This window comes from Canis lupus, chromosome 36, assembly GCF_048164855.1.
Source record: "Canis lupus baileyi chromosome 36, mCanLup2.hap1, whole genome shotgun sequence".
In the NCBI taxonomy this organism is placed as follows: Eukaryota; Metazoa; Chordata; class Mammalia; order Carnivora; family Canidae; genus Canis; species Canis lupus.
Window position 1 is genome coordinate 18843478 of NC_132873.1, and position 26949 is coordinate 18870426.

General features: G+C 32.1%; 1 protein-coding gene across 10 annotated transcripts in view; it reads right to left on the reverse strand.

Moving 5' to 3' along the window:
- Nucleotides 1-684: 684 nt before the first annotated feature.
- NBEAL1 (neurobeachin like 1) overlaps nucleotides 685-26949 on the reverse strand; it is a 178014-nt gene continuing 151749 nt past the window's right edge. For 8 of the 10 annotated variants that reach the window (XM_072812971.1, XM_072812976.1, XM_072812969.1 and 5 more), the window contains 8 exons: nucleotides 25412-25501; nucleotides 20740-20849; nucleotides 19430-19602; nucleotides 17786-17880; nucleotides 15492-15608; nucleotides 14025-14186; nucleotides 12551-12699; nucleotides 9217-10990 (listed from right to left, as the gene is read on the reverse strand). In XM_072812971.1, coding sequence (XP_072669072.1) covers nucleotides 10714-10990; nucleotides 12551-12699; nucleotides 14025-14186; nucleotides 15492-15608; nucleotides 17786-17880; nucleotides 19430-19602; nucleotides 20740-20849; nucleotides 25412-25501 — 1173 coding nt within the window. In that variant the 3' untranslated portion in view covers nucleotides 9217-10713. Of the gene's footprint in view, nucleotides 8339-9216; nucleotides 10991-12550; nucleotides 12700-14024; nucleotides 14187-15491; nucleotides 15609-17785; nucleotides 17881-19429; nucleotides 19603-20739; nucleotides 20850-25411; nucleotides 25502-26949 lie in introns of those variants that run through there. The other 2 variants (XM_072812973.1, XM_072812975.1) reach the window with 1 other exon arrangement.

Below are 26949 nucleotides of genomic sequence, written 5' to 3' on the forward strand. Positions count from 1 at the left end.
GACCCCAGGATCACAACCTGAGCTGAAGGGAGATATTTAACTGACTGAGCCACCCAGACACTCTTAAGTTGTGTTTATTTTCAACCTGTTTGACACTATTCAAATTCTCATGTAAGCAAATTCTTTTGTGTTTTCCCATCTAGAAATGCCTCTTTGTTGTTGCATGATAGTATTCTGACAAAGGATGCTAAAATAGGATTCTGAAACTATTGTTGTTTTAGGCTAATTAAACCCATCTTTACCTTCTCTTTAACCATGCCATATGCGTTAGGAATGATTTGGCACTTTTCTGAGGATCCATGGTTTACTGAAGGATTTGCAACATAAGTTAAAGTTGAATACTGTAAGAAGGCACTTACTTTCAAAAATAACTTTCTAGCACTAGATCATAAAAATCCTAATTCACAAATATTCGGTAGCCTTGCTCTCATCTTCTAATTTCTACAAAGTTACAACTGAACCACTTTTGAATGGACACAACTTTAGAAAATGCACCAAACACTGCTGTAGATAGAGTTTTACAAGAATTGAACAGACTGTCAAAATCATTCTAATAATATGTTCAGTAGTGAAAAAAAGTAAAAAATTAGTAAAAAAAAAAATTCACAATAGTTTCTAAAAACGGCTTAATTTCCATTTCTCATCAAATGAATGACACATGGTGAGAAAATACAAGCTCCAGTATAACCGTTTAAAATATATTTTATTTGATTCTTGGTATGGTATTATGGATTTATTTCACAAAAGCAAGGAAGTCTTAATTAAGCCTTTAACCGACCTGGCTTTGTCCTGTGACTGAGAGATCTCACCAGATGAGATTAATGAAGGAAATTTCCAATTCTACCATTGTCTTCAATAAAAGTGTACATTGTCTTCAATAAAAGTGTAGTATCATTCATAGATGGTATTAGGCTGGAAAAAGGTTAATGTTCATTTCTGACGTGTTGTTACTCTGGATCTAGAGACAAAAGTACTAGAAAGAATCTGGAACAGAGCTTGGATTGTTTTATTATGGATTAGGTTTTATTAACCTTAAGACAGGAGGATTAGATCAACATTTAGACTGTCAAAAGTTGATGAATAAAAGCTTTTAATTATGTGAAACGAAAGAAAAGTTAAAAAAAACAGCTTAATGTATTATTTGATGAACTACATACGGATATCTCTGGTTTATAATCATTTTCTTGAGGGGGGAATGTAACCATAGTCCTGAGGTAGTTTTAAAACCAAAGGCTTAATATCTGTTGTTATATATGACAAAAACTGGTTAATTAACATGACATTTATCTTGTACACATTAAGACTGCAGAAGAAATTCTCATACAAAGCAGTGATCAATTTGCTGCTTAACAAAACTTGTATTTAATCCCTTGTTTACTCCAATAACTTAGCCAAGGCTGTGTTTTAATCAGACTGTGAAGTGAGAATTACAAATCAACTGAAGAATGTAACATCATTTTTTATTTGATTTAAACCCATTTTCATATACAAAGCTAATGTATTATGTACAAAATAAATGTACATTCTTAAAAACTGTTAGAATACAAATTTCCAAAGGACTAAAAAAAGTGCAAAATTCTCAATTATCTTCAATCATGCTATACAGAAATCAAATATTTGCTCATATACACACACTGAAAAATTTTTAAACACTCAATGTAACAAAACAAAACGTACATCTTACACATTTAATCTTAAAAGGATGAAGAAGAGTGTATTGCACCAAATTAACAGTAACTTCATCATAACGAGAAGACTAATCAAAATTATTTACACATCTTTGTTAAATCTAAAATTTTCTCAACTTTAAGACCATTTTTTGGCATACAAATATTGAGTCACAGTTTGCACAGTCAATAATTAGATATAAATAAGGCTTAATATTCTTTTTCATGGTCAATTCCAGTAGAATAAATGAGAAGGAACATTTTATGATAACTATACAACTTTTTGAATTCCTTAAATATTTAAGTAGCAGCACAATTTGCAAGTATTTTTTTAAACAATTCCAAATTTTCAGCCATCCTTCTCTTTGTGCATTTTCATGCATTCAAGTCATTGTCAACCTCCATAACACTGAAATGTTCCTATTTAATCTGAATCCCAGAAAAATGGGCATGAGACAACTCCTATGTGTTTGATATTTTTCTGTCTTAATGGATTCACTTCTACAGCAATGCATTTGAAAGAAAATGTCTAGCTAGATCTCTGATTATTTTTTGCTAAATTTTTTGCTCCAAGTATATAAAAGCAAACAAGTGGGGGAAGAAAAGCCATACTCCTTAGGAGTTTCTGAAGAGAACATACCAGTCATACAGTTTTCTAACAGTTTTTCTTATGTAAAGCAAATTATAAAATAAACAGTATCCACAAATATGTAATAAGTCATAATTTTGGATGAAGGTAAAACTATTATAAATACTTTAAAAAGTAATCAAAATCTCAAAGGAAAAAAAAAGTTATTTTCTTTAATTCCTATATAAGAAATTAAAGGTTGAATTTTTTCAGTTAGGTCTGATAACTTATATCTCCTTACCAGAACCACTTCTAAAGTGTTTATTGATTAATATAATTTTAACATTCTGAGGAGCAAAATATGCCAATTACAGGTAAGATTTTTCCTTCAAAATGCAACACAGGCATTTTTTGAATGTATAGGTTGAGCCCACTAAATCTTAAAACACATTGCTTGGATAGTGTGGGAAATGTTTCCAAGGGAAGGAACATCAAAAATAGCATTTTAACATTAACTAGTTAGTACCCTGGCTACCAGAGAACCTCTGGTTTTAATACCTATTAAGTTGAAATATATTATTACCAAAATAAAATTTTATAAGGTCCAATTGGAGTAAGACTTTTTTAAAAGTTTCTATTTTAATCTATAAAATACTCATTTTATTTTTTGATCCTAAGTCCTAACTTATTTTTTAAATTACAATGCTACAGTATAATAATATTACAAATAGCTGATCATTGTGTGCATTCAAAAATAGTTATAAATTTTAAATAATGAGACAGGCATCATAGTAGTGGAAAAACACACACAAACACACCCAAAGTTCCACTGACATTCAACATTGAAAAATGAGTGGGTAATTTTTTCACTGACAGAACTGTGCTGTTGTTAATGTTATTACGGTAATATTTGCAAAATAAGCTTCCAAGGAAACATTAAAACTATACCACAGAAAACAAATATTAGGTTAGTGACTTTCTAGTTCTTTCCCCTTGAATTTTCAGTTCATATAAATACAGGCATTAAGACAAAAGTAAAAAGTTGTATCTGTCCTTTTATTTTTCACTATAGCCATTAGCTTCATAGGTCCAAATCCTGTAATGTGTTTAGAAATCACCCACATGTGAAAAAAAAAAAAAAAAAAAAAAAGAAATCACCCACATGTGATGAATGTTAGTGAGATTGTCTAAGCTATGTCTGATGCCATCTAGCCAAAAAGTATATGATAAAATAGCCAGTTTTAGAGGATTCTTATACTAAAGAAAATCACTCCATAACTCCTATATCTAGGATAGCTTTGTATTTTTAATATAGAAAACTGAATCATTTCCAACATAGGCCTGAATATCTTAAATGTTAATGCTTTGTTTTCTGTAATACTAAGACTTTATATGAAAAAATTAAAGATTATTTCCATACTGAGAAGTCATCAGAAGTACGGATAGGGATATATCCAATGCTTTTTATTAGAAAGATTCTATTGATTACTACCTTCAAGGCTAGGGGAGATCTAATTCTATTTTTAGACCTAACATTTTATAACTCATGCTTTTTATTAATACTTTAAAATGTTACCTAATTCAAATATGCAAAACATTCATTGACAGTCACTAGGAACTATTAAAGGAAACAGATACTTTTTTTGGAAGCAAATGTTAGTTATAATATTCAAATGTGAAAGGTCTGAAGAAAGTTATAAGAATAATTCAACTGAAAAGGCAATTTGGCTATTTTAGTGGCAAGCTAAACAAAGATAAGAAAGCCATCCCAAGCAAATTTTAGAAAAATGTCTCCAAGGTTAATTATTAAATCTATTTTCACATACGCCTGTGAATAAGCAATCTGATTTATAAAAATGAATGGATATTTCTATAGTGGAAAATATTTTAAGACAATATAAGAATACTGAGACATTTTTTATACCAAGTTAAGAGATTCAGAGTAGTGCCTAGACTTCTGTATATTTATAGAATATCATGGATAAGTCTGATCTGCAATCTCAAGAAACACTGGCTTAGGAAATGGTAGATTCAAATTATATAAGCTACGGACAACATTTTAATATTGAAATGATGACTGATAATACTATATTGTTGTTGGAATAAATGGCATTGGAAAAAGCACCAGGATTCTGATATAGGAAAGCTCTTCAGAACAATTTTCCAGATGGGGTCAAATTTAAAGCAAAGCAAACAATGGGTATATATGATAAATGAGTCAGGCAAAAAGAATATTGAGAACAGATATTTCTGAGAGTGATAAAAATATTTAAGACTGGCCACATACTGGGAAAGAACGGAGTCAGCTGATGAAAGGACAGTAATTAGGACAAGTCTGGATGATGGGGAAACCAACAGATTAGATTTGAAAAGAAAAAAAAGACTTTCATTTTTTATAAATCAGTCAAAAATTATATCTTACAGATAGTTATGTAAGACAATTGTATTGACATAAACAGACAACCTTCATTCACACACCCTATGACAGTACATGTTATATATTATTTAACATTTATATTTAATATAGTTCATGCACTTGTATCTTTTCTTTGGAAAGGTGATAAATGCTACTCATTTTGTAAATGTAAATATATAAAAGGAGCTACCTTCTTTAAACTTAACTAAAAGATTTCCATAAGTGAATTCTTTAGTAACAACAATAAAAATATATTTAAAGGCAAAGCCATGTATCTATTATCATTAAATAAAAATCTGGTATTCAAGTTAAAATTTCTCTGCCTACTCTTATTCAAGTAAAATATAAAAACTCTTAGGTTAAGACTCAACTTTCAAATCTAAATTCTAATTAATTATGAGGGTACACTTACTCCTTCAGACGCATAAAATAGATTTTCAATAACAGTTCTTTAAGGTAATTGTTATATACCTTACACAGAGAAAAAAGGGAAGTCTCACTGATGTTCCTAGCTAATGACATGAATATGTGGCATTTCCTCTCCTATAAAAGGATGTGACCTAAAAAAAGCACTGTGATCTAACAGAAATTAGTAGATAGAAACTTATTAATAGCTAACACAAGCTTCACAGGCTTAAAAGATTTTAAGCCAACTGGATAGGCTTTATATTTTCATGTACTTTTCTAATTTCCATTCCCTGATCTATTTTTAATTCTCTCCTTCAATTTTATCTAATGACAGAATACTGAATGAAGAGTTGAAAGATTGGTTCTTTATTCTCTAAATGAACATATAGCTACTCTATGTTTTAATATTTGAGACCTCACTTTCTAAAAGCAAAATTATCCTAGTATAAATCTCTTCCCATCACCAGGATGCTGAGATTTTTATTTCCATCATTACCAATGTTAAGAAACAAAAGTAGATAAAAATTTCTTTAGACAACAAACTTCATAGCAGCCAAGTTGAGATATTCTGTTGATCAACTGAAATCACCTATTATTCTATTCTAATCATACTGTTGTTCATTTCTCCCATCATATAAATAGAAACATCTTAAACAGATAACATCTAATACACCAGAATCCCCCTGTATCTTTCCAGTGATTTTATCTAGTCAATTTTAATTCAGTGGGCTATGCTGTTTAAAAGAGGTTTATATTATTCAGCTAATGGTCCTACTATATTTGCTTACTTTAATAGATAAACTCACGTTCCATTCCTTTAGACTGCTGCTAGTATTCCTCAGATTTTCATCAAAATTTTATTTTTGGTTTTTACTTTTTAGAAAAAGTAATATAAGGAAGAATTCCACAGCTCTGAACATCTGTTAGTCTAGGTAGGATGTTCAGTTTACTGTAAACAAAGGGTCTCCTATTTGTACTATAAGATGAATACTGCTTGTTTGGTTCTTCCATCTAAAAAGCAGCAAAGTAAAACGGAATTCTTCCCTGACAAATTAAAATTCTTTGTAATTTGTAGGCATCATCGAAAAGACTTACAAAATAAGTAATCTTAAAAATAAAGATGGCATCCTTATACCAAAATCTCTGGATAAGTAAGCAAAAGAAAAATTTCCAAAATTTTGATTCACAAAAGTTTTTTTTTTTTTTTTAAAGATCAACATTTAAAATACCATAAAAGTCAATCATGTTGGTTCTGCTGGCTTGAAACCTAAGAAATGTAGTATAAAAAATAGAAATAGAATGAAATAAATAGAAGCAACAAATCTCAATAAATTGTAATTATCTCTATTGCCTTGTTTTTGAGATATTTTCATCACACAAATTCATGAAGTCCTTAAAAAGGAAACCTTCACATTTACATATGCTCTATTTTACACCTGCAGCACCAGTTTATTTCAGGGTTATTTACCTAAAACATAACCGGGTTTTTTTTGGTTTTGTCTGTTTGTTTTTACTGAATAAAATAGGGGATTTTAAATAACTGGAAAGAAAATTCTTCTATAAGTTTTTATTAGTCCTGACTCAATCAGACCACATCTATTCAAAAAGCTTCCCTTCCCTAAACAGAATCTTTTACTTCTCAAAATTTTTTTACCCACTCATAAGATTATAAAGAAAATGGTACTAGATACTGTAGACAACCAAAGAGAACTGCAGAGGGAAAGTTTCTCAAAGATGCCATTGAGAAGACAACTGGATATAAGGAAATCTAGGATTTGTGGAATAAAAAGGAATATTATTATTTTATAAGAAACTACTATTGTAAGAAGTTTTTTATTTTCCCCTTCTGATCACAGACTCCATTATGAAAGCTACATACTCACTCCTGAAAAAAATGCAGTTAACACAAAGAATTTCCACACAATTTCAGGGGATTCATAAATTCCCCAAACTCAAGGAGTCTCAGATTAAGGACACTTGTAGTAGTAAAAGCTCTCTGACCTACCTCAAAAGATGACCTTATAAAAAACCACTAGGTTTAACAATCTCTTTAAATTCCAAAATAAATCAGCCTGTAACTTTAACATATTGAACATTAAGTATAATGTAATACATAACTATGTAAAATAAAATTATATTCTTAAAAGTTATACATAACATGAAACAGAAATGTGTTTTTTTAAAAATTACTATAAATGACTAGTTTAAGTGATGCATATCTTTTCAATTCATTTATCAATCACATGGAAGTTCTAGATAAAAATGTTAATGTATTTCGGTATCACTGCTACCACTTCTAATTATGGGGAAAGACATAGCATCTGCTTAGTAAAGAATACACCAAGAAATTTTGAATTTTGCAGATATAAATTGTGCTGCAAATGCTACTTAAAGGATCTAACCGTCAAAATCATAATCAGCATTTTTTCCTTATACTAATGACGTACATCTGTAAGCTATATCTCTAGTTTCTCTTATTTCCTACTTATCTTTATTAATTAAGCATAATAATATATTTCAGTAAGTTCTCATTAGTAATATTCTAAGTAGTAGTGGAATGACCCAATGTACCGGTTTCAACTTATCTTCAGCTTATCATGAAAATCTAGAATTTACATTGAGTTTTGAAAATGCAAGTGTGCAACAGATGCCCTTAAAATATTACCCCAATCAAGAGTTCCATAAATAAACTGATATATTTTTAAATATGGTGGTCAGTAAATAGGAAAATGATTAACTAAAGAGTACATTAAAAGCCATGTCTCTCAACTGTCCTGTCATCTGTACTCTAATTAGAAATAACTTAAATTTTGCTGTTTAGAATAATAAGGGAACTGTATCCAGCTTCTTCATTTTTGGAAGTTTTTTTTTTCCCCAATGGATCCAGTGATCTTTAGGAATGAGCCACAAATCTAATTAAATCGTATTTTCTCAAATCCACTTTAGTGTAGGTCAAGAATTAGTCAATAAGACTGGACTCAATGTTAATCAGGAACTTTTAAAGTGGCTAATAATACACCTATGTTATACATACATAGCATACTGAATTTTGGTAGTCCCTAAATGATTTTCAGTGTTAAAAGCCCTAATACATTTCAGATAGTTGAGAGATGTGGCTAAAGTGACAAAGCAGTAAATCAAGTTTCATTTATACATGAGAGAAGATGGAAATAGTAATCACTTGGAATCTTGAGTATTATATTCAGTTTCTCCAGCTGAAATCTGGCTGAGTCGCTTGCTAGATCCCCACAATTTTCGAGAAAGCTGACCTGAACGCATCTGTTTAAGGTAATCCAAAGAAATGAAGAATAGATGTTATTAAGAAAAAAAGAGAAAAAAGAATAAGTGAAATTGATATACATGACATTGATTTCATAGAATGCAGAATATAAGTTTTGTTAGCAGAATCATTAACACTTTAGTGATCCTTGATTAATAATAATTAAAGGCTTCTTGATGTTGATTGTCTTTCAGTTGAGAAAGGCCAAATGCCAATGTGTTAATTTTAAAAATCAATGTCCCAGTTTGTCCAAATTACCAGAGTCCCTTTCTTTATAAATTGGCAAAAATGTGTATCACTTCATTAAAATAATCTTCTGAAATTATACTTTAGCTAATAAGACACATAATTTTGAGGATTTTCTCCTTGTATTTAGAGTACTATTATAAAAATAAATAAATAAAATAAAGTACTATTAATGCTAATCACAAGGATAAGAAAATAGTAAAATAATGTTTTGATGAAAATAATTTTGGATATTTTGATATATGAATTTCAAAAAATAATATTTAACAACAATGATAAGTGTAATTTGGAAAACAGGAATGGCGTAAGTTCTCTGAAGGTCAGAATCACATTTTGTCCATCATTAATTTATATCATCTAGCACACTTCTCAGCATACAATAATTAATTAAATATTAATCAAACTGGTGAATAAATGCCCTTCTAAAAGTGCTTACCCTTCTAGGTAGGGCAAAAAAGAACCCATGTAGGAAACATTTCTCAGTCTAAGCATGTGATTACGATGTCAGAATTACCTTCCCAAGTGCAATCTACTTTTTAATGGCAATTCATCTGCTTTCCTTTTCCAATGGTTATCCTTCTCTAGGGTATATTTATTGAAGGGTTTAAAAAAATCAAGCTTCATGAAAAGATATTTTGATATGCTTGTTTTGCATTTTCATTTCCAGATGTATTTGTAAAACATCATTTCCACTTTACCATTTGATTTACAAATATAAATTTCATACTGATAGTGTAATATATAAAACTGATAGTGTAATACATAAACTTTAAATACATAAAGGGTACATGACTTAAAATGCACATTAATCAAGATTTTGATCTTTTAGATAAAATCAGATCTTGAATTAAAATTTTTCCATAACTAAATCTTGATTTAATTTCCAGTCATAAAATTATATTTTAATTATGCAAGATTCTAAATAGTAATATACTAAAGTAGATCCATACTTCAGCTGATACATTCAAAGATAAAAAATGACAAAAAATACTTTTATTCAAAATCTATACACAATTCAGATTCCATGTGTTGTAGACTACATAAATCTTTCAACAAGGACAAAAAACTTATTTAGTAAATAGTACAAAGCATTGATTTAGGCCTATGAAATTAAGCTGCTTAGGCATTTTTTTCCAATTTTTAGAAGAAAATGTGTGCACATAATGGTCACTTGTTTTAAAAAATTTAGTAAAATCAGAAACTGAAACACACTCAAAGAGAAAAAATGCTTAAAATGTTTTAAATATAGGTGAAATACCAAGATATGGATGTGCCGACATTGTTTGCTGGACTGTTACACTTAAAGGTAAATGTCACAATCACTTTAGTAAGATCTCTCTTTCATTATAATAATATCTTGAAAAAGGGGGCAGCCCAGGTGGCCCAGGGGTTTAGCGCTGCCTTTGGCCCGGGGCATGAATCTGGGGACCCAGGATCAAGTCCCATGTTGGGATCTCTGCATGGAGCCTGCTTCTCCCTCTGCCTGTGTCTCTGCCTCTCTTATCTGTGTCTCTCATGAATAAATAAATCTTTAAAAAAGAAAAGAAAAAGGGTACAAAAACTAACAAAATCTTAAAATATATATAAAACAAAAAGGTCCCTATGATCCATGGTAGATTTACTAAAACCAGTGATGTGTTATTCACTAATGGCTTCTCTTGAAATGACTCTGACAGATGCCATATTTTAGATTCCTCAGGAAAGACTAATGGTATCAATACAAATTTACAATGTTTAATTTGACTCTATGTAATAAAAGAAGTTTTCTAGAGTATAGCTACTAAGTTTTCTAAGGAACAGCATTAGATTTATGGTATCTGCATATTCAGTAATTGATAAACCATTGACGAATCTACGGTAAGCACAGGAAATTCACTGAGAATTAGCATATTTTGCTAGTTCTGGTATTCTTGTTGAAAGTAAATAGCTTTATTATTTGAGTCTGTATTTCATTTTTTATAAAGGCTTTTATGTATTAAAAATCTAAGTACTGTCTTGAATCTAGATTTGGAAAGGTATATAATAAAATAACTTTCTTATTTATATAGAGTGATAGAAACTGACAAATGTGTGCTTTCAATTGTATAATAATATAAACATCACTCTTGAATACTAGTTTATCCCCTTCTCATTTACTGCCCTTTGAAAAATCAAATTTGGTTTTTAATTTGTTCATCCATATTGGAGATTTCTGATTTAGCTGGAACAAAGGAGAACCAAAGGAATCCCCAATAGTATGGGAAAAGAAGTTCTTGATGCTATTTTTTACCTCGGCTGGCTTGCCAACACCCACTACAATCAATTTGCCATCTTCTAATCCTACAAGAATATGGCTGTATTCTTTGGTTACACAAACACAGTGGATAGGCATTCGCATGGCTAATGGGTTCATGCTGAGATTCAAACTAGAAGAGAAATAAAACACACACACATAATTACATGGATACATAACAGATTCAGAGAATTTTATACCTGGAAGATAACTCAATGATCACGTGGTTCTGCATTCTAATTCTACATATATGTAACTTAGATTCAGGAAGCTTGAATTGCTCACACAAGGGCCCACATTATAGCATTACTTAAAATACTGTATCTTTTCTCTATTCTCAACATCTGTTTTTATTTTAACCATATATATGCTCTCTCACTAAATGATATTTTCCTTGTTGATTAAAAAGTGAAAGTTGGATAAAAAGGGCAAAAGTTCAAAATGCGTGTTGGGGGTAAGGTTTATAAACTAGTCTATTTGCCTTGTCTAATAAGATGTAATATACAAATGTATAATATAAATTATAATATACTAAATAATATGTAACACTGAAAACATAATAATTATGGAAAATATGGCATTTAGGATTAGAAATTGAAGAATCCTCTGATGTACACACTATGTTTGGATAAGCTGCTAAGAGCTCTCATTTATTTTTCTGATCTGAGATTCTCTTTTTTTTCTTACTCCTGATCTGGGATTCTCTTAACAATACCATAAAACAAAATGTTAGAAAGATATGATTCAAACAGGGATTCAGTAGTCCACTGCTGGAGAAAGAATGACAAAAAGGAGAAGAGAAATACAAAAGTGGGGAGAGGATGTTGGCACAGAAGTGATTCTGATATGAATGTGGTAAGATAGAACACTGTGGGATCAGGAAATGACTTATAAGAAAGGTTTGGGAGGGGCCAAGATAGTCTCAGGAACATAAATATAAGCCACAATAAATTTTTAAAAAAGAAAGGAAAGAATGTATTTGGGCATACAGGCAATAATAGTGCCTTGTGTATATAAGCTAGTAAATATGAATATAAAATCTAAAAACATATCCACTATTTTTTTTTTTACATATCCACTATTTAAACATCCTTTTCCTTCATTGGTTTAAATAACATGACTACCAACCAATTTTACACATACATATACACAATCATGAACAATTAGCCTTAAAAGTATTTTACTTTGTTTTACCACAATTAAAAAATTTTTTAAGCCCTAACTGTACTTTGTAAAAATTCAAACTACAATTGAACAATTTCCAAATCTATAATCCAGGCTTGGCACCATGAAAATTTGCTGGTTATTTTTTTAAAAAATTTTACTTGTGGTAAATATACACAACATACAATTTCCTACATTTTTAGAATGTACATCTACATTTCATTTTCTAATCCAGAAATACTTTAGCTTTCCCAAGTTTTTTCAGTTGCCAAAACTGACATGTAAATAAATAAATGATAAACCAAAATATTAGAAATCTTTGATTGCTGATTTCCACTCTAGGCTGAAAGTATTACCACCTTTTCTTCCTTTTTATAAAGATTTTATTGTTAAGTAATCTCTACACAAAGCACAGGGTTCAAACCCAGAACCCCAAGATCAAGCATCCCATGCTCCACCAAATGACCCAGCGAGGTGCCCCTATTACTACCTTTTCTTAAGTGAGACTTCAATAATTCTTGTAATTTACCTGTGGAGATCCCTTATGGACAGGAAGCCTTGTAAGCTGCCCGTGATAATATGTTCTCCAGTGATACATATATCTGATACTTGTTCTGTCAGGACTTGAGACCCTAGATATTTGCCATTTACAGAAAACAGATGTAATGCATTCTTATCCTGTAAAGATAAGATGCAAAAACTTTTAATGATCTCAAATTAAAACTGAGTTTTAACACTGACAATTACAACTGGGACTATAACAGACTTACTACTGGATTTAAAATATTGAAAAAACAAATAGTTATGTTTAAAGAGAAAGCGTGTGAAAAATATTAAATGATTTTAAATGAGAATTATATATTTTAAGAAAATTCTTCAATAAATAACTGCCAAGTAAATATTAAACAAGAACTCTCATCCCTTCAAAATAATTAAAATCTCATCCACTCTAAAACACCCCATAATCTTTTTTTAAACCCCATAGTCGTAACAAAAACAAAGACTCTCTTACTTTTTTTAAAGCTAGTTTTTGAAAAATTTTTAAGTTATCTCTACACACAGTGTGGGGCTGGAACTCACAACCTCGAGATCAAGAGTCTCATGCTCTACCAACTAAGCCAGCCAGGCACCCCAAGATTCTCTTTAAAGTTTTTTAGATAGATAGATAGATAGATAGATAGATAGATAGATAGATAGATAGATAGATTTATTTATTTATTTATTTATTTATTTATTTATTTATTTATTTATTTATGAAACAGAAAGAGACAGCGTGTGAACATGCACACACAAGTGGAGAGGGGGAGGGGCATAGGGAAAGAGAGAGAATGCCAAGCAGATCCCCCACTCATTCTGAGATTACGACCTGAGCTGAAATCAAGAGTCTGACACTTAACCTAGGAAGCCCATCCAGGTACCCTGATTCTCTAATTTTTTTAAAAAAGATTTTATGTATTTATTTCACACAGAAAGAGAGCGCAAGCAGGAGGAGCGCAGGCAGGGGAGAGGAAGAAGCAGGCTTCCTGCTGAGCAAGGAGCCTGACAGGGGCTCCATCCCAGGACCCTGAGCAGAAGGCAGATGCCTAACCAACAACTAAGCCATCCAGGAGCCCCTCTTTTTTATTATTATTAATTTCATGGGTAGAAAAGTAAACATAATTCATGATTTGTTTATATACAGCCTATACAAAAATAATTTAATTTGGTTATAATTTCCACTTAAGCTTATGAGTTCCCACATAACCAGAAATTCTTTTTGAAATCAAAAAGACCTATATAACATATAGGTCACTAGACATCCCTAGGACAAAATATAAAATGAGGTCAAGACTGTGATAGGGGTCCATCTAATGGTAAGGAATGAACAAATTGAAAAATAAAAGGAAAATATCCTTTTCAAAATACAGTGTTTTTCATCAAAATGCTTATTATACAGTATAATATGGAAAGGAAAAGACAGATTTATAGATAGTCTAGCTGTACTGCATATAACTGTTATATACCTTGAGACTGGTCTTTTCTTCAGTGCAGGAATAGATGACAATATGTCCTTCCCAAGATATAGCCAAATTAGGAACAGTTAGGAGCAGAGAACTCTCACAAGGTGGCCGTAAAGTCCTCATGTATTGACCTTTCTGAATTGTATGTATAATCACAGTGCCATCCTATACACAGAAAATATCAGAATATGAAAAAGAGACACAGAACAACAAAAAAGAAAGAGGCTGGATAAATAAATATAGGAAAGGAACTCAGAAAATTATTATTTTACCAAGGACACATGTATCAGAAAAAATTCCAATCCTGAAATTTGAAATAGTATTCCATTTCGTAAGATGCCCTCTTTCCTTAACTAACAAGACCAGTAAAATACCAAAACATAATCCAGTCTCTTTAAGTTTTTTTCCTTCTGTGTTATGCTACTTCTGCAAAAAGTCCTACACCAACAATAAAGAATTCCTATCCTTTTATCCATTCCTCTAGGAAAAAATTATCATCCCAATTTTAGCGTATGTGCCTCCAAAGCAAGCATGAAAATATTTAAATACAAATACTGCTTCTTAATTTGTAGGAAAAATCAGCATTTCTTTCTCTCTTTTTTTAAGGATTTTATTTACTTATTCATGAAAGACACAGACATAAGCAGAGACACAGGCAGACTCCTTGCAGGGAGCCTGATGCGGGACTCGATCCTGGGACTCCAGGATCACGACCTGAGATAAAGGCAGACACCCAACCACTGAGCCACCCAGGCGCCCTCTTTTTTTTTTTAATAATAAAATTTTATTGGTGTTCAATTTGCCAACATACAGAATAACACCCAGTGCTCATCCCGTCAAGTGCCCCCCTCAGTGCCCGTCACCCATTCACCCCCACCCCCCACCCTCTCCCCTTCCACCACCCCTAGTTCGTTTCCCAGAGTTAGGAGTCTTTATGTTCTGTCTCCCTTTCTGATATTTCCTACCCATTTCTTCTCCCTTCCTTTCTATTCCCTTTCACTATTATTTATTATTTATTATTCCCCTCTTTTTTTTCTTTTAAGATTTATTTATCTTGAGAGACAGACAGATTAGGGGGGAGGAGCAGAGGAGAAGGGGAGAGAGAAAATCTCAAGGTAACTCCCCACTGAGCATGGAACCCAGGGTGGGGCTTGATCTCACGACCCTGAGATGATGACCTTAGCCAAAATCAAGAGTTGGACACTTAAATGACTGAGCTACTCAGGTGCACCAGAAAATGAGCATTTTTTTTTGAAAGATTTTCTTTATTTATTTATTCTTGAGAGACAGAAAGAAAGGCAGAAACACAGGCAGAGGGAGAAGCAGGCTCCATGTGGGGCATGCAGGGAGCCTGAGGCGGGACTCAATCCCAGGACCCCAGGATCATGCTCTTGGCCAAAGGCAGGTACCAAACCGCTGAGCCACCCAGGGATCCCCCAAAATGAGCATTTCTTAAAGGTGAAATCTTACCCTTGATCCTGACACTGCCATGTCTAGTTCAGTGCTGATGCCGACACTCAATACCTCATCAGTGTGTCCATACAGAATATGAAAGGGTTTAGATGCTAAGCCCACAGGAACACCTCCCTAGTATTAGAAGAGAAGCAAAGGTTAATTTTCTATTAGGCTGTTTTCTACAAAAAGGTTTATACTATATTCAAATAAGTCTAATCATAAACTAACACTGCAACTTCTTCTTACACCACAGCCATCTATTCACAATAGGACTCATTCCTGTGTTTCTCCTTGGAGTCTCAAATTATTCTGTCTTATGAAGCTTCAAAACTTAATCTGAATAGTTTCAAGGTTGATTGCTTTGGATTAACTTTAACAGGTATATTATTTGCCCTTTTCATCTACAGATTTGTTCTCCCTTAATTACAAATAAACTTTTTGAGGACACCTGGGTAGCTCAGTGGTTGAGGGTCTGCCTTCAGCTCAGGTTATGATCTCCTGGGGTCCTGGAATCAAGTCCCTCATCGGGCTCCCCACAGGGAGCCTTCTTCTCCTTCAGCCTCTGTCTCTCTCCCTCTCTCATGAATAAATAAATAAAATCTAAAAAAAACCCAAAACTTTTTGTATTCTATCTCTGAATACTTTTTTTTTCTTTCTTTCTTTTTGGGTGACAAAATGTTACATTACTTTCAGGTATACAACAATGATTCAACAATTCTATAAACTATGCAATGCTTACCATGTTAAGTGTAGTTATCTGTAAACATACTATGTTATATTAATTATGTTCCCTATGCTGTATCTCTGTGACTTATTTTATAGAATTACTTTATTTAAAGAAATTATTTATTTATTTAAGATTTTAGTTATTTATTTATGAGAGAGACAGAGAGAGAGGCAGAGACAACTCTGAGATCAAGGGTTACACGCTCTATCGACTGAGCCCACCAAGTGCCCCTGTATCTTTTAAATTTTTTTTTAAAGATGCTAGGAGAAAGATATTGGAAGAGATTAACACGACAAATGCAAAAATGCACTATTTTTGTAATGAAATTTTACTAAAAAGCTACCAAAAGAAAAACACAGAAGAAATGTAACTAGTTATATACAAAAAAACACAACCGAAAAACAATATATAGTGAAGTGCAATAGCAAACGGTACACTAAATGGCACAAGAGTGAAGGCATTTTCATCAAAATCAAATGTTAGGGTGCTCACTCTAATTTTCTTACTCTACTGCATTATTAGCTAATAATGTAACAAAATAAGAAAATGAAATCATAAGTATACTTGAAAAGATAAATCCACCTTTATTTCACATCATAAACTGTATCTATTTTCAGAAAATCTAAAAAATACCAATAATTATAAGGATGAGGTAAGATTTGGTAAATCAATTAGATAACTATATAGAAATCAATAGATTTTTTTATAATGAAGTAGAAGAAAAGTGAATTTAAAAATATTAAGAGGATTATGATAATTAGAAATAAACTTTAAAAAGTACAGAATCTATGGGAAAAAATTACCAAAAGATTTTTTTGTTGAAGGACATTAAAAAAAGAACTGAAACAAATACGAAAGGTATTTTCTATTCCTGGATAGGCATGATTATAAAAATGTCAACCCATACCAAATTAACATGTAAGTAAAATACAATTTCATCAAGACTAAAATGGAGTTTTTTGAGGATGATATGGTTTAAAAAGTTGTAAAATTCATATGGAAGAATAAACACTAATTTTAAAATAGCTGAAAACATTTTTTATAAGGCAACACAGAAATTTGTTTCACCAAACATTAAACTACTAAAATGAAAACATTCTGTTGTTGCCGTAGAACTAAGTAAGTGTAAAATACAGGGAATCCAGAAAAAGATCCAATTCACTGGGTAATCATTTATGCTGCCATAATGACTTTCCACCCAGCAGTACATAAAACCATATATTTTAATATTCTATATTATTATAAAATATGTATTATATATATTCTATACTCTATCATGTATACTATATAGTATATATCTAATACTCTTATTCTATATTAAAATTATAGAAAAATTAATTACCAATGGATTAAAGATTAAAATGTAAAAAATAAAGCAAGAAAAATGTTACAAGAAAAATTTTAGAGATTTATTTTAACAAATTTGGGGTAGAGGAAAGCCTGTTAAGTAAAAAACCTAAATGCCGTAAAGAAAAACAACACTTCCTTGAAGCAACATTATAAGAGTACAATATGGTTGATGAAAATTATTAATCTATGATTTATAGTGGTTCCCCCAAAAAGGAAGACAATGTGTAACTACCTGTTGTGTTATTTGCCATATCATACACGTAGTGTCTCTGGAACCAGAAATCAAATGTATTCCACAGTAATCTGTAGCTAAACAAGTCACAATATCTGTAAGAAAAAAAGAATTACAAAAAATGAAATAGTGTCGTTTTGCTGGAATAGAACTATAAGGGCAATTTTAGTTTATGTTCAAACTATTACTAAATCAGTTGGTTTAGCAGGAGAAATATAAGAATGGCAATGGAAAAGGCTGTCACAGGAAAGCAGCAGTATTTTTTTTTAAAGATTTTATTTTTAGGGGCCTGGGTGGCTCAGTTAGATGCTAAGTGGCATCTCAGGAGCCACCAGTGTAGCATAGTAGCAGACTCCATTTCCCTTTCCTAATAGGTTTATTAGTGGAAAATCTATACAATGTTTTGTTTTGTTTTGAAAGAGAGAATGGAGGGAGAGAGGAACTGAGGGAGAGGGAGAGAGAGAGAGAGAGAACCTTAAACAGGCTCCATGCCCAGCACAGAGCCTGACCTGGGCCAATCTCACAACACTGAGATCATGACCTGAGCCAAAATCAAGAGTTGGATGCTTAACCAACTTAGCCACCAGGTGCCCCCATGATGTTTTATTCTTATACTGAAGGCTGAAACACTAAGAAGCACCAGGATAAACTACAATAATTTATCTCTCTCATGTATAACTGTTAACTAATAAGGCAGGTGATGTCTTATTCAACTATGAGAGGTTTTTTTACCCTTTTTGTCTTAAAATTCTTATTTGAAGAACAAGAACTTTTATTTTTATGTTTTAAGGATTTATTTTGAGAGAGAGGGAGAGGTAGAGAATCTTAAGCAGATTCCTGCTGAGTGCAGAGACTGACGAAGGGCTTGATCCCAGGACTCTGAGATCATGACATGAGCAGAAATCAAGAGTTGGATGCTCAACTGACTAAGCCAACCCAGGGACCCTGTTATCAACCAATTTTTTAAAAAAGACTTAGTCTGGGGTGCCTGGGTGACTCAGTCAGTTAAGCATCTGCTTTTGGCTTAGGACATGGTTCCAGGGTCCTGGGATCAAGCCCTTTGTCGAGCTCTCTGCTCAGCGAGGAGCCTACTCTTTCCTCTCCCTTTGCCTGCCACTTCCCCTGCTTATACTCTCTGTCTCTGTGTCAAATGAATAAATAAAATCTTTACAAAAAAAAGGTTAAAAAGACTTAGCCTAACATCATTCAGATATTTAATTTGTACAGCATTTAGTATACCCCAAATACATTAAATACTTTTTAAAATTTTATTTATAAAAAATAAATAAAATTGTATTTATTTGAGAGTGTGAGACAGAGATAGCAACAGAGACAGTGAGAGAGAACACAAGTGGTGAGGAGAGGGAGAAGCAGGCTCCCTGTTGAGTAGGGAGTCTGATGTAGGGCTCCATCCCAGACTCTGAGATCATGACCTGAGCCAAAGGTAGATGTTTAACCAATTGAGCCACTCAGGCATCCCTTATTAAATACTCTTAAAGCATATAATGTTCATAGCACTGCTCTTCAAGAAGTTCACTCAACTTTGAAGGTTAATTTTAATGATTTTTATAGGAGCATGTGCTGCCTTTGTATTTAGAAGAAATAGAAAAACTTCTTTTTTGAGGGAAAAAAGTTAGTACTTACCCATGTGTCTGATATTGTGTGAAATAACTTTGCCTTTTGTAAGTGACATCACTTGAATGCTATTATCCCAGTGTCCAGCACTGAAAAGCAACTTCGCATCATGTGATACTATGAATAGCTTAGAAGTGATCTCCAGCCCTGGAGCAAAAGGACCATTCATACTACGCTGAGTTCTGTGAACACAATTAAATATTAGACTTTTCCTTAAAAGATCACTTAGACTGATATCAACTATTTCTTAAATTTCTCTGAAAGAAAAATAAATCTATTCAACTGTTCAATTTGAAATGTCCATTAATGAATGATAAAGACTTCCAGAAAACACATTAATTGTATTCATATTTCGCATTACATTAAAAGATACCTAACAAATAGTCTCAAGGGTTAAGCTGAAGAAATTGAGACTGGTGAAGGTGTGAAAAGGATTTAAATCTTGACTTTCAAAGCCAATTCAGTGAGACCTCAATTCTATAAATGGTAGTTATCAAAGTATAAAGGACAAGATAAGGATATGAAAGGATGAGGAAAGTTGGAAATCAACTGAAACCAGAAATCTACTGCACAAGCAGATAAATGTGTATCTAACAATACTCATGAAGATTCTTCATGAAGTATCATGAAGATACTTCACTCAAACTAAAGCAAGTATATGGTATTTATCTGCTTCCTAATTAAGTAAATACCTGTGAGGTCAGCTAATCTAGCTTTCACAGAAAGACACAAAGAAGTGATTGTACTTCAGTGTGTGTACAGAGAATGAGGGCCAATTCTGAGAGTTCAGCTCTAGAACTTTATTATTCAATATTAATTTGCTGATGGCATGTTTTGTGCCAAGCCCAACAGTACTAAGTCCTGTGTGAGATAAGAAGGAAAAAAAAAACATTGCTCGTAATAAACATACAGATAAAACGACTTGGAGTAATGGACTCCGAGTAATGACCTTAATTTAAAATGTAGAGTAATGACTTTAAAACATAACTTTTATATATTTAAAAATTTAACTAAGGTAAAGAATAAATTCTTATATAAAACACACAAGGCTTATTTATAAATAACATTGTACAATAAAAATACAATTAAGCCTAAAAAGTATTCCTAATATTTTCTGTTTCCATTACTTACAGAAATTATTTTATCCTTCAGCCAGTAAGCAAGTCAGGAAAAGGTAAAGAGGGAAGGAAGAAAAGAGAGAAGAAAATCTGCATGTCTACCATATGATTTTCAAAACAACACCAATCAATCTAGTTGTTTTTCCTGGCAATAAGGTTATCAGCTGCTACCTGTTTTGCTTTAAATGTTCATTTACTTACTTTGGATTTGTTACAGTTTGATCTTTGATGAATGTAAAGTAATTAGAAATGTTTCTGTCATAAGGCAGCCATCCATGGGTTCCAAGAACATAATTCATGCTTACTGTTACCTGAAAAAGAACAGATGAAGACAAAAATGAAATAAAAGATTAAACAAAGCAGCACAAAATAGCCAAATGCTCCCATGATATTAGCATTTATCACTTAAGGAATAATGTGGGATTCTGTACTTAAACAAAAAATTCATTCTTTTTTAAGATTTTATTTTTAAGTAATCTCTATACCCAATGTGGGGCTCAAAACTCACAACCCTGAAATCATACGCTCTACCTTGAACCAACCAGGTGCCCTGCATAAAGTCTTAATAATAATAATTAATAAAGTCTTAAAATAGAAAAAGCTTTTTGTTTATTCTTATCTTTATTTTTAGCTTATCTCATAACTTATGGCAAGAAAAGTTGTCCAATGTATCTTTCTCTCTCTTTTTAAAAGATTTTATTTATTTATATGAGAGACAAAGAAAGAGGGAGAACACGAGCATGGGGAGGGGGCACAGGGAGAGGGACAAGTAGACTCCCTACTGAGTGGGGAGCCCAACATGAGGCTTGATCCCAGGACCATAAAATCATGACCTGTGCCAAAGTCAATGCTTAACCAACTGAGCCACCCAAGTGCCCCCGTATCTTTCTTTAGTGAGATAGTTTTCCTCATTATTTCTCCAAGTTTACTAGCATCTATTAGTTGGCAATCAGAAGAAATTAGAAGTCAAGTCATAAAAATATGACATATATAATTTAGAACATAAATAAGTAGAAGTTATGGCAAATTGTTAAGCTCTTTCTTCTTAGTGATAGTTACAGTGAATTTTTTAAAAATTTATTTGAGAGAGAGAGCAAGAGAGCGAGCAAGCAAGCACATACACGAGTGCAGGGAGGAAGGGCAGAGTGAAAGAGAGAATCCCAAGCCAACTCCCCCGCTGAGCATGGAGCCTGATGCAGGGTTTGATCTCACAACCCTGAGATTATGACCTGAGCCAAAATCAAGAGTCAGAGGCTTAACCAACTGAGCCACACAGATGCCCCTTATACTGAATATTCTTTTAAAAATGAAAATGAAATATTAGCAAAAGTAATGGAAGTAAAAATAAAGATCCAAGAGCACCTTCAAAGGTAGGTGTAAACATAAATATTGAATCTATCACTTGGAAATGAAAGTGAGGTGTTAAGTCCTAAAGAATTTTCAAATAAAGATGTGATATAGTGAAGGATTTTAAAAATGAAGAAAAAGCCATTAATTCTAGATTTCTGAGCAAGAATACTTTGATACTACTAGGCATTACTCAAAGCTAAATATCTTTTTTGGATTTCTGAGCTAAACCATATACATTGGAAATTACTTATATTCTGTATGTATCTTTCCTAAGTACTTTCTTATTTGTAAATTGAAATAGCATTCTGGTTTCCTGCCCTTATATCCTCTTTCCTCATATATTTCAAATTTTTATTATTGATATTTTCCATATTTAGGGGTCTTTGGATGCACTTTTATTTTAAAATATGGGTCACTCTGAACTATAAGGATTCCTTCAGTTTATTGACTATTTTAAGATGTTAATTTGTCTGCTTTTTTTTTTGCATTTTTCCCCAAGTCAGATACTATCTAATTGGTCTTCTGCTGAATCTTCTATTCTACCTCTAAATAATTAAACCTTTTTATTGGGATCATCAAAATGAAGTGAGCTCATTTAGAAAATAATATTCAAATTAAGCAGAAAAATGTTGAAAATCACTTGAAATTACATCTTTAAATATTACTACTCTTTTCAACATATTGAAGATTCTTCCAAACATGCTTTTTATATGACTCAAAACATTTATGTGTATCTGTGTATGTATCTGTGTGTATATGTGAAAGAGAAGAGAGATCCATCCAACGCAGATACATGGTTGTGTATCTGGTTATTTTAAGTCAATAACATGACCTTTCCTTCTCAAGCATTTTTAATGACTAAACACTAAATGGATGGATGCACTGTAACTTATTTAACAAGCTACTGTGGAATGGATTCATTGTTTCTCAAATTTTTAGTGTTATAAACAATGCTGCAATAAATGATTATGTACACATAAAAAAAATAAAAAAATAAAAATAAAAATTTAAATGAAAAGTTTTCCCCCCTTATTGATTATAAAACAGATTACCAAAAAAGAAATAAAGAGATACAAGTATTGAAGGTGAAAGTCACAAGAATTCTACCATTGAAAGGCACTTTTAAAAAGTATATCTTTCTAGACCTTTTTTTCTAAGTAAATATACAATATGCATAATTAGAAAAATAATCTTTACTGTTCCCTGTGCTATACTCTATTCTTATAATTTGTGCATGACAAAATGAGAATAAGACAAACCTAGGTTTGGTCCATGTGCCTGAGTCCCACATCTCTTACTTGCTAGCTCTATGACTTTGAGCAAATTGCTTCTGAATTTTAAGTTCTTATCTGTAGAAGGGAAATAATAATAGTGCCTATCTCACAGGACCGTTAGGTAGATTAAATTATAAAATTCAAGTAAAGTACTCACTATGTCATGCGTGTATACCTTAATCAGTTCTGTATTATTTCTCATTTTCATTCTTTTACTGGCTTATGCTATATTGTAATAGCTGATGCTATATCCTATTTTTCTTATACAACATTTTCTGGTATTTTCACAATATTTATTATTCCAAATAAACTTCAGAATTGCAGTTAACTACCTGAACAATGCTATGAAACTAGAAGTCAACTTCAAGAAAAAAAAATCTGGAAAGACCACAAATACTAAAGATTAAGTAGCATGCTCCTAAACAATGAATGGGTCAACCAGAAAATAAAGGAAGAAATAAAATACATGGAAACAACTGAAAATGAAAACATAATGGTCTAAAACTTTTAGGATGCAGCAAAAATGGTACTAAGAGGGAAGCACACAGCCAATAGAGGTTCACCTCAAGAAGCAAGGAGAATCTCAATCTAACCTTATACCTAAAGGAGCTAGAAAGAAGACAACGAAGAAGCCTAAAGTGAGCAGAAGGAATGAAATAAGAGATTAAAGCAGAAATAAATGATAAACTAAAAAAATAAGAACAGATCAATGAAACCAGGAGCTGGATATATGAAAAAAATAATACAACCAATACAACACCTCTAGCCAGACTAAATCAAAAGGATGGGTGCCTGGTGGCTCAATCAGTTTAATCTCCAACTCTTGATTTCGGCTCAGGTCATGATCTCAGGGTGGTGAAATCCAGCCCCAATCAGGACCCCCACTCAGTGGACAGTCAGCTGGAGATTCTCTCCCTCTTCCTCTATCCCCCCCTTGCTTGTTCTCTCTAAAATAAATAAATCTTTAAAAAAAGAGAGAGAAAAGGACCCAAATAAATAAAATCACAAATTTGAGAGGAGAAATAACTACCAACACCACAGAAATACAAATAACTATAAGAGAATATTATGAAAAACTATATGCCAACAAATTGCACAACCTGGAAGAAACAGATAAACTCCTAGAAACACAAATTGCCAAAGCTGAAATAGAAAGAAATACAAAATTTGAACAGAGCAATAACAAGCACTAATTTAAAGGGATACATGTACCCTGATGTTTATAGCAGCATTACAACAATAGCAAATTTAGAAAACAAGCGTCCATCAATTGATGAATGGGTCAAGAAGATGTGGGGTATGTTGTGTGTATGTGTATAAAATGGAATATTAGCTATAAAAAAGAATAAAATCTTGCTGTTTGCAATGACATGGATGGAGCTACAGAGTATTATGTTAAGCAAAATAAGTAAAAGAAAAACAAAAATCATATGATTTCACTCACATGTGGAATTTAAGAAACAAATGAGCAAAGGGATAAAGAGAGAGGTAGGCAAAGCAATAAACAGACTCTTAATTATAGATAACAAACTGATGGTTACCAGAAGGGAGGTGGGTGGGGAGATGGGTTTAATAGGTAATGGGGATTAAGGAATACACCTTTTGTAATGAGCACTGAGTGATGTAAGAAAGTGCTGAATCACTATATTGTGCTCCTGAAACTAATATTGCACTGTATGTTAACTAACTGGAATTTAAAACTTAAAATGAAAACTTAAAAAAATGAAAACAATTTCTGGTTCTAAAAACTGACCAAAAGCAAATAATAAATTGAGACACATTTATGAAAGAAAAAAAAATTACAGTTAAGTACTTGAAATAAAAGCTGTATAGCTGGAAGATACATCTTTTTAAAAAAAAAAAGATTTATTTATTTTTAGAGAAAGAAAACATGAGCATGAAATGCAAGGGGGGGGGAAGCAGGGGAGAGGGGGAGAGAGAGAGAGAGAGAGAAAGAGAGAGAGAGAGGATCTCAAGCAGACTCCATGCTGAGTGTGGAGCCCTATGCTGCTGGGTTCCATCTCACAACCCTGAGATCATGATCTGATACAGAACCAAGAGTTGAATGTTTAACTGACTGCATCACCAAGGAGCCCCTTTAAAATACATTTTTATATTTGATCAAGGTAATTCCATAAAAAATCTTCTTTATTATTTTTTAAGAAGTCTTCAAAAAATTTATTTTCTTGTTTTTGTAAGTTGTAATGTATACAGATATAGCAGTGTGGAAAAACTATAAATCGACTTACCAGTAACTCAGGACTGCCTTGAGACATAAAAGAACGAGACTGATTTTTAGGGACAATGGCCTTTATCAGTGGAACACCATCACTAATTCCCTATAAAATAAAAGACAAAGGCTTAGTGGCTGGTTCTGCTTATCTTTATTAAGTTATTGCAAACTTCTATTTCTTTGAATGTGAATGAACCCTATAATATAGCATTGTACTCTACCAAAATATTTCATTTAATCAAAGTATAGAAAAGGAGAAGAATCACTATGGTGTACATTTGAAACTAATGTAACAGTATGTGTCAAATATACTTTTAAAAAAAGTTAAGAAAATGTTAGGTTAAAAAATGTAGGAAAAGAACTGTATCATGTTTGGGTGGCATACTTGAAATTCCTAAAACCCATCATTTTCTTGTATTCTACTACTCTGCAGTAAAACAGAAATGCAGATTCCAAGCGGTGTCAACCACTTAAAATAGCCATGATTTAGGATCTTTCCTTTTCCCACGCCATACTGACACGAATATAAATTAGAAAATATAGACCACATAAGAGTATATTGTTCAAGTAAGTCAAATACAACAACTGGTTATATTTTTATAGAATTTCCTTTTGAGTTTCCTTTTGCAGATCTATTCCATTAACTGATGCAATCCTGGAATGCTAAAATGACAGGACCAGAAAATACAGTCCTCAGAAAATACCTTCATTATCTTATTACAACATGAAAGAGAAGAGTGATTTGAACTAAGTTTTTTGATGTAACAATATGTTCATAAATTATACCTAACATTTATTAGGTAAATTATAACCTAACATTATTGGGCTATTTGCCAGGTTCTAAGATCCTTATATGAATTAAATAATGTATTATAAACCATATAAAGTTAGTGCCTATCTTTTCACTCTGTGAATCAAGAGAAGAACAACCTACATTTGAACAAGCATAAATGAACATGGTGTTTGAAGAAATTCATTTATTAGGCCCTTGCTTTTACTGCTACTTCTGTTTTCTTCACCATTTTACCTAAGAAGAGATAACCTACAGAAAGGCTTTCTCTCTTCATATGAATGAGTGGGTAAGTATCTTCTCTTATGATGATGAAAAAGGATCAACACATTATTAATAGTACCCAAGGTATCTATTGTGTTCTTTATCCTGCTCCAAATACTCATCCTGGGGTAGCTACCCTGTGTCATGATGAAAAAAAATTCCTATGATACTGAACCTAAGAAACACATTATAATGATGCTCTAATGCAGAAATTGGCAAAGTTGGCCTGTGGTACAAAGTCCAGCCTACCACCTATTTTAGAGGCTGTGGGTAAGCTAAGAATGGATTTTATATTTTAAATGGTTATATTTTAAGTGGTTATATATGCATCTATATAACATTTGTAATTCTGCCTTTTGACTACAAAGTCCAAAATATTTACTATCTAGCCCTTTAAGACAAATTTATCAACATCTATTGTATTGCATGAGAGTTACTGCTTGTTCCACACATTTCCAAATTATTCACTTTTTTTTTTTAAAGATTTTATTTATTTATTC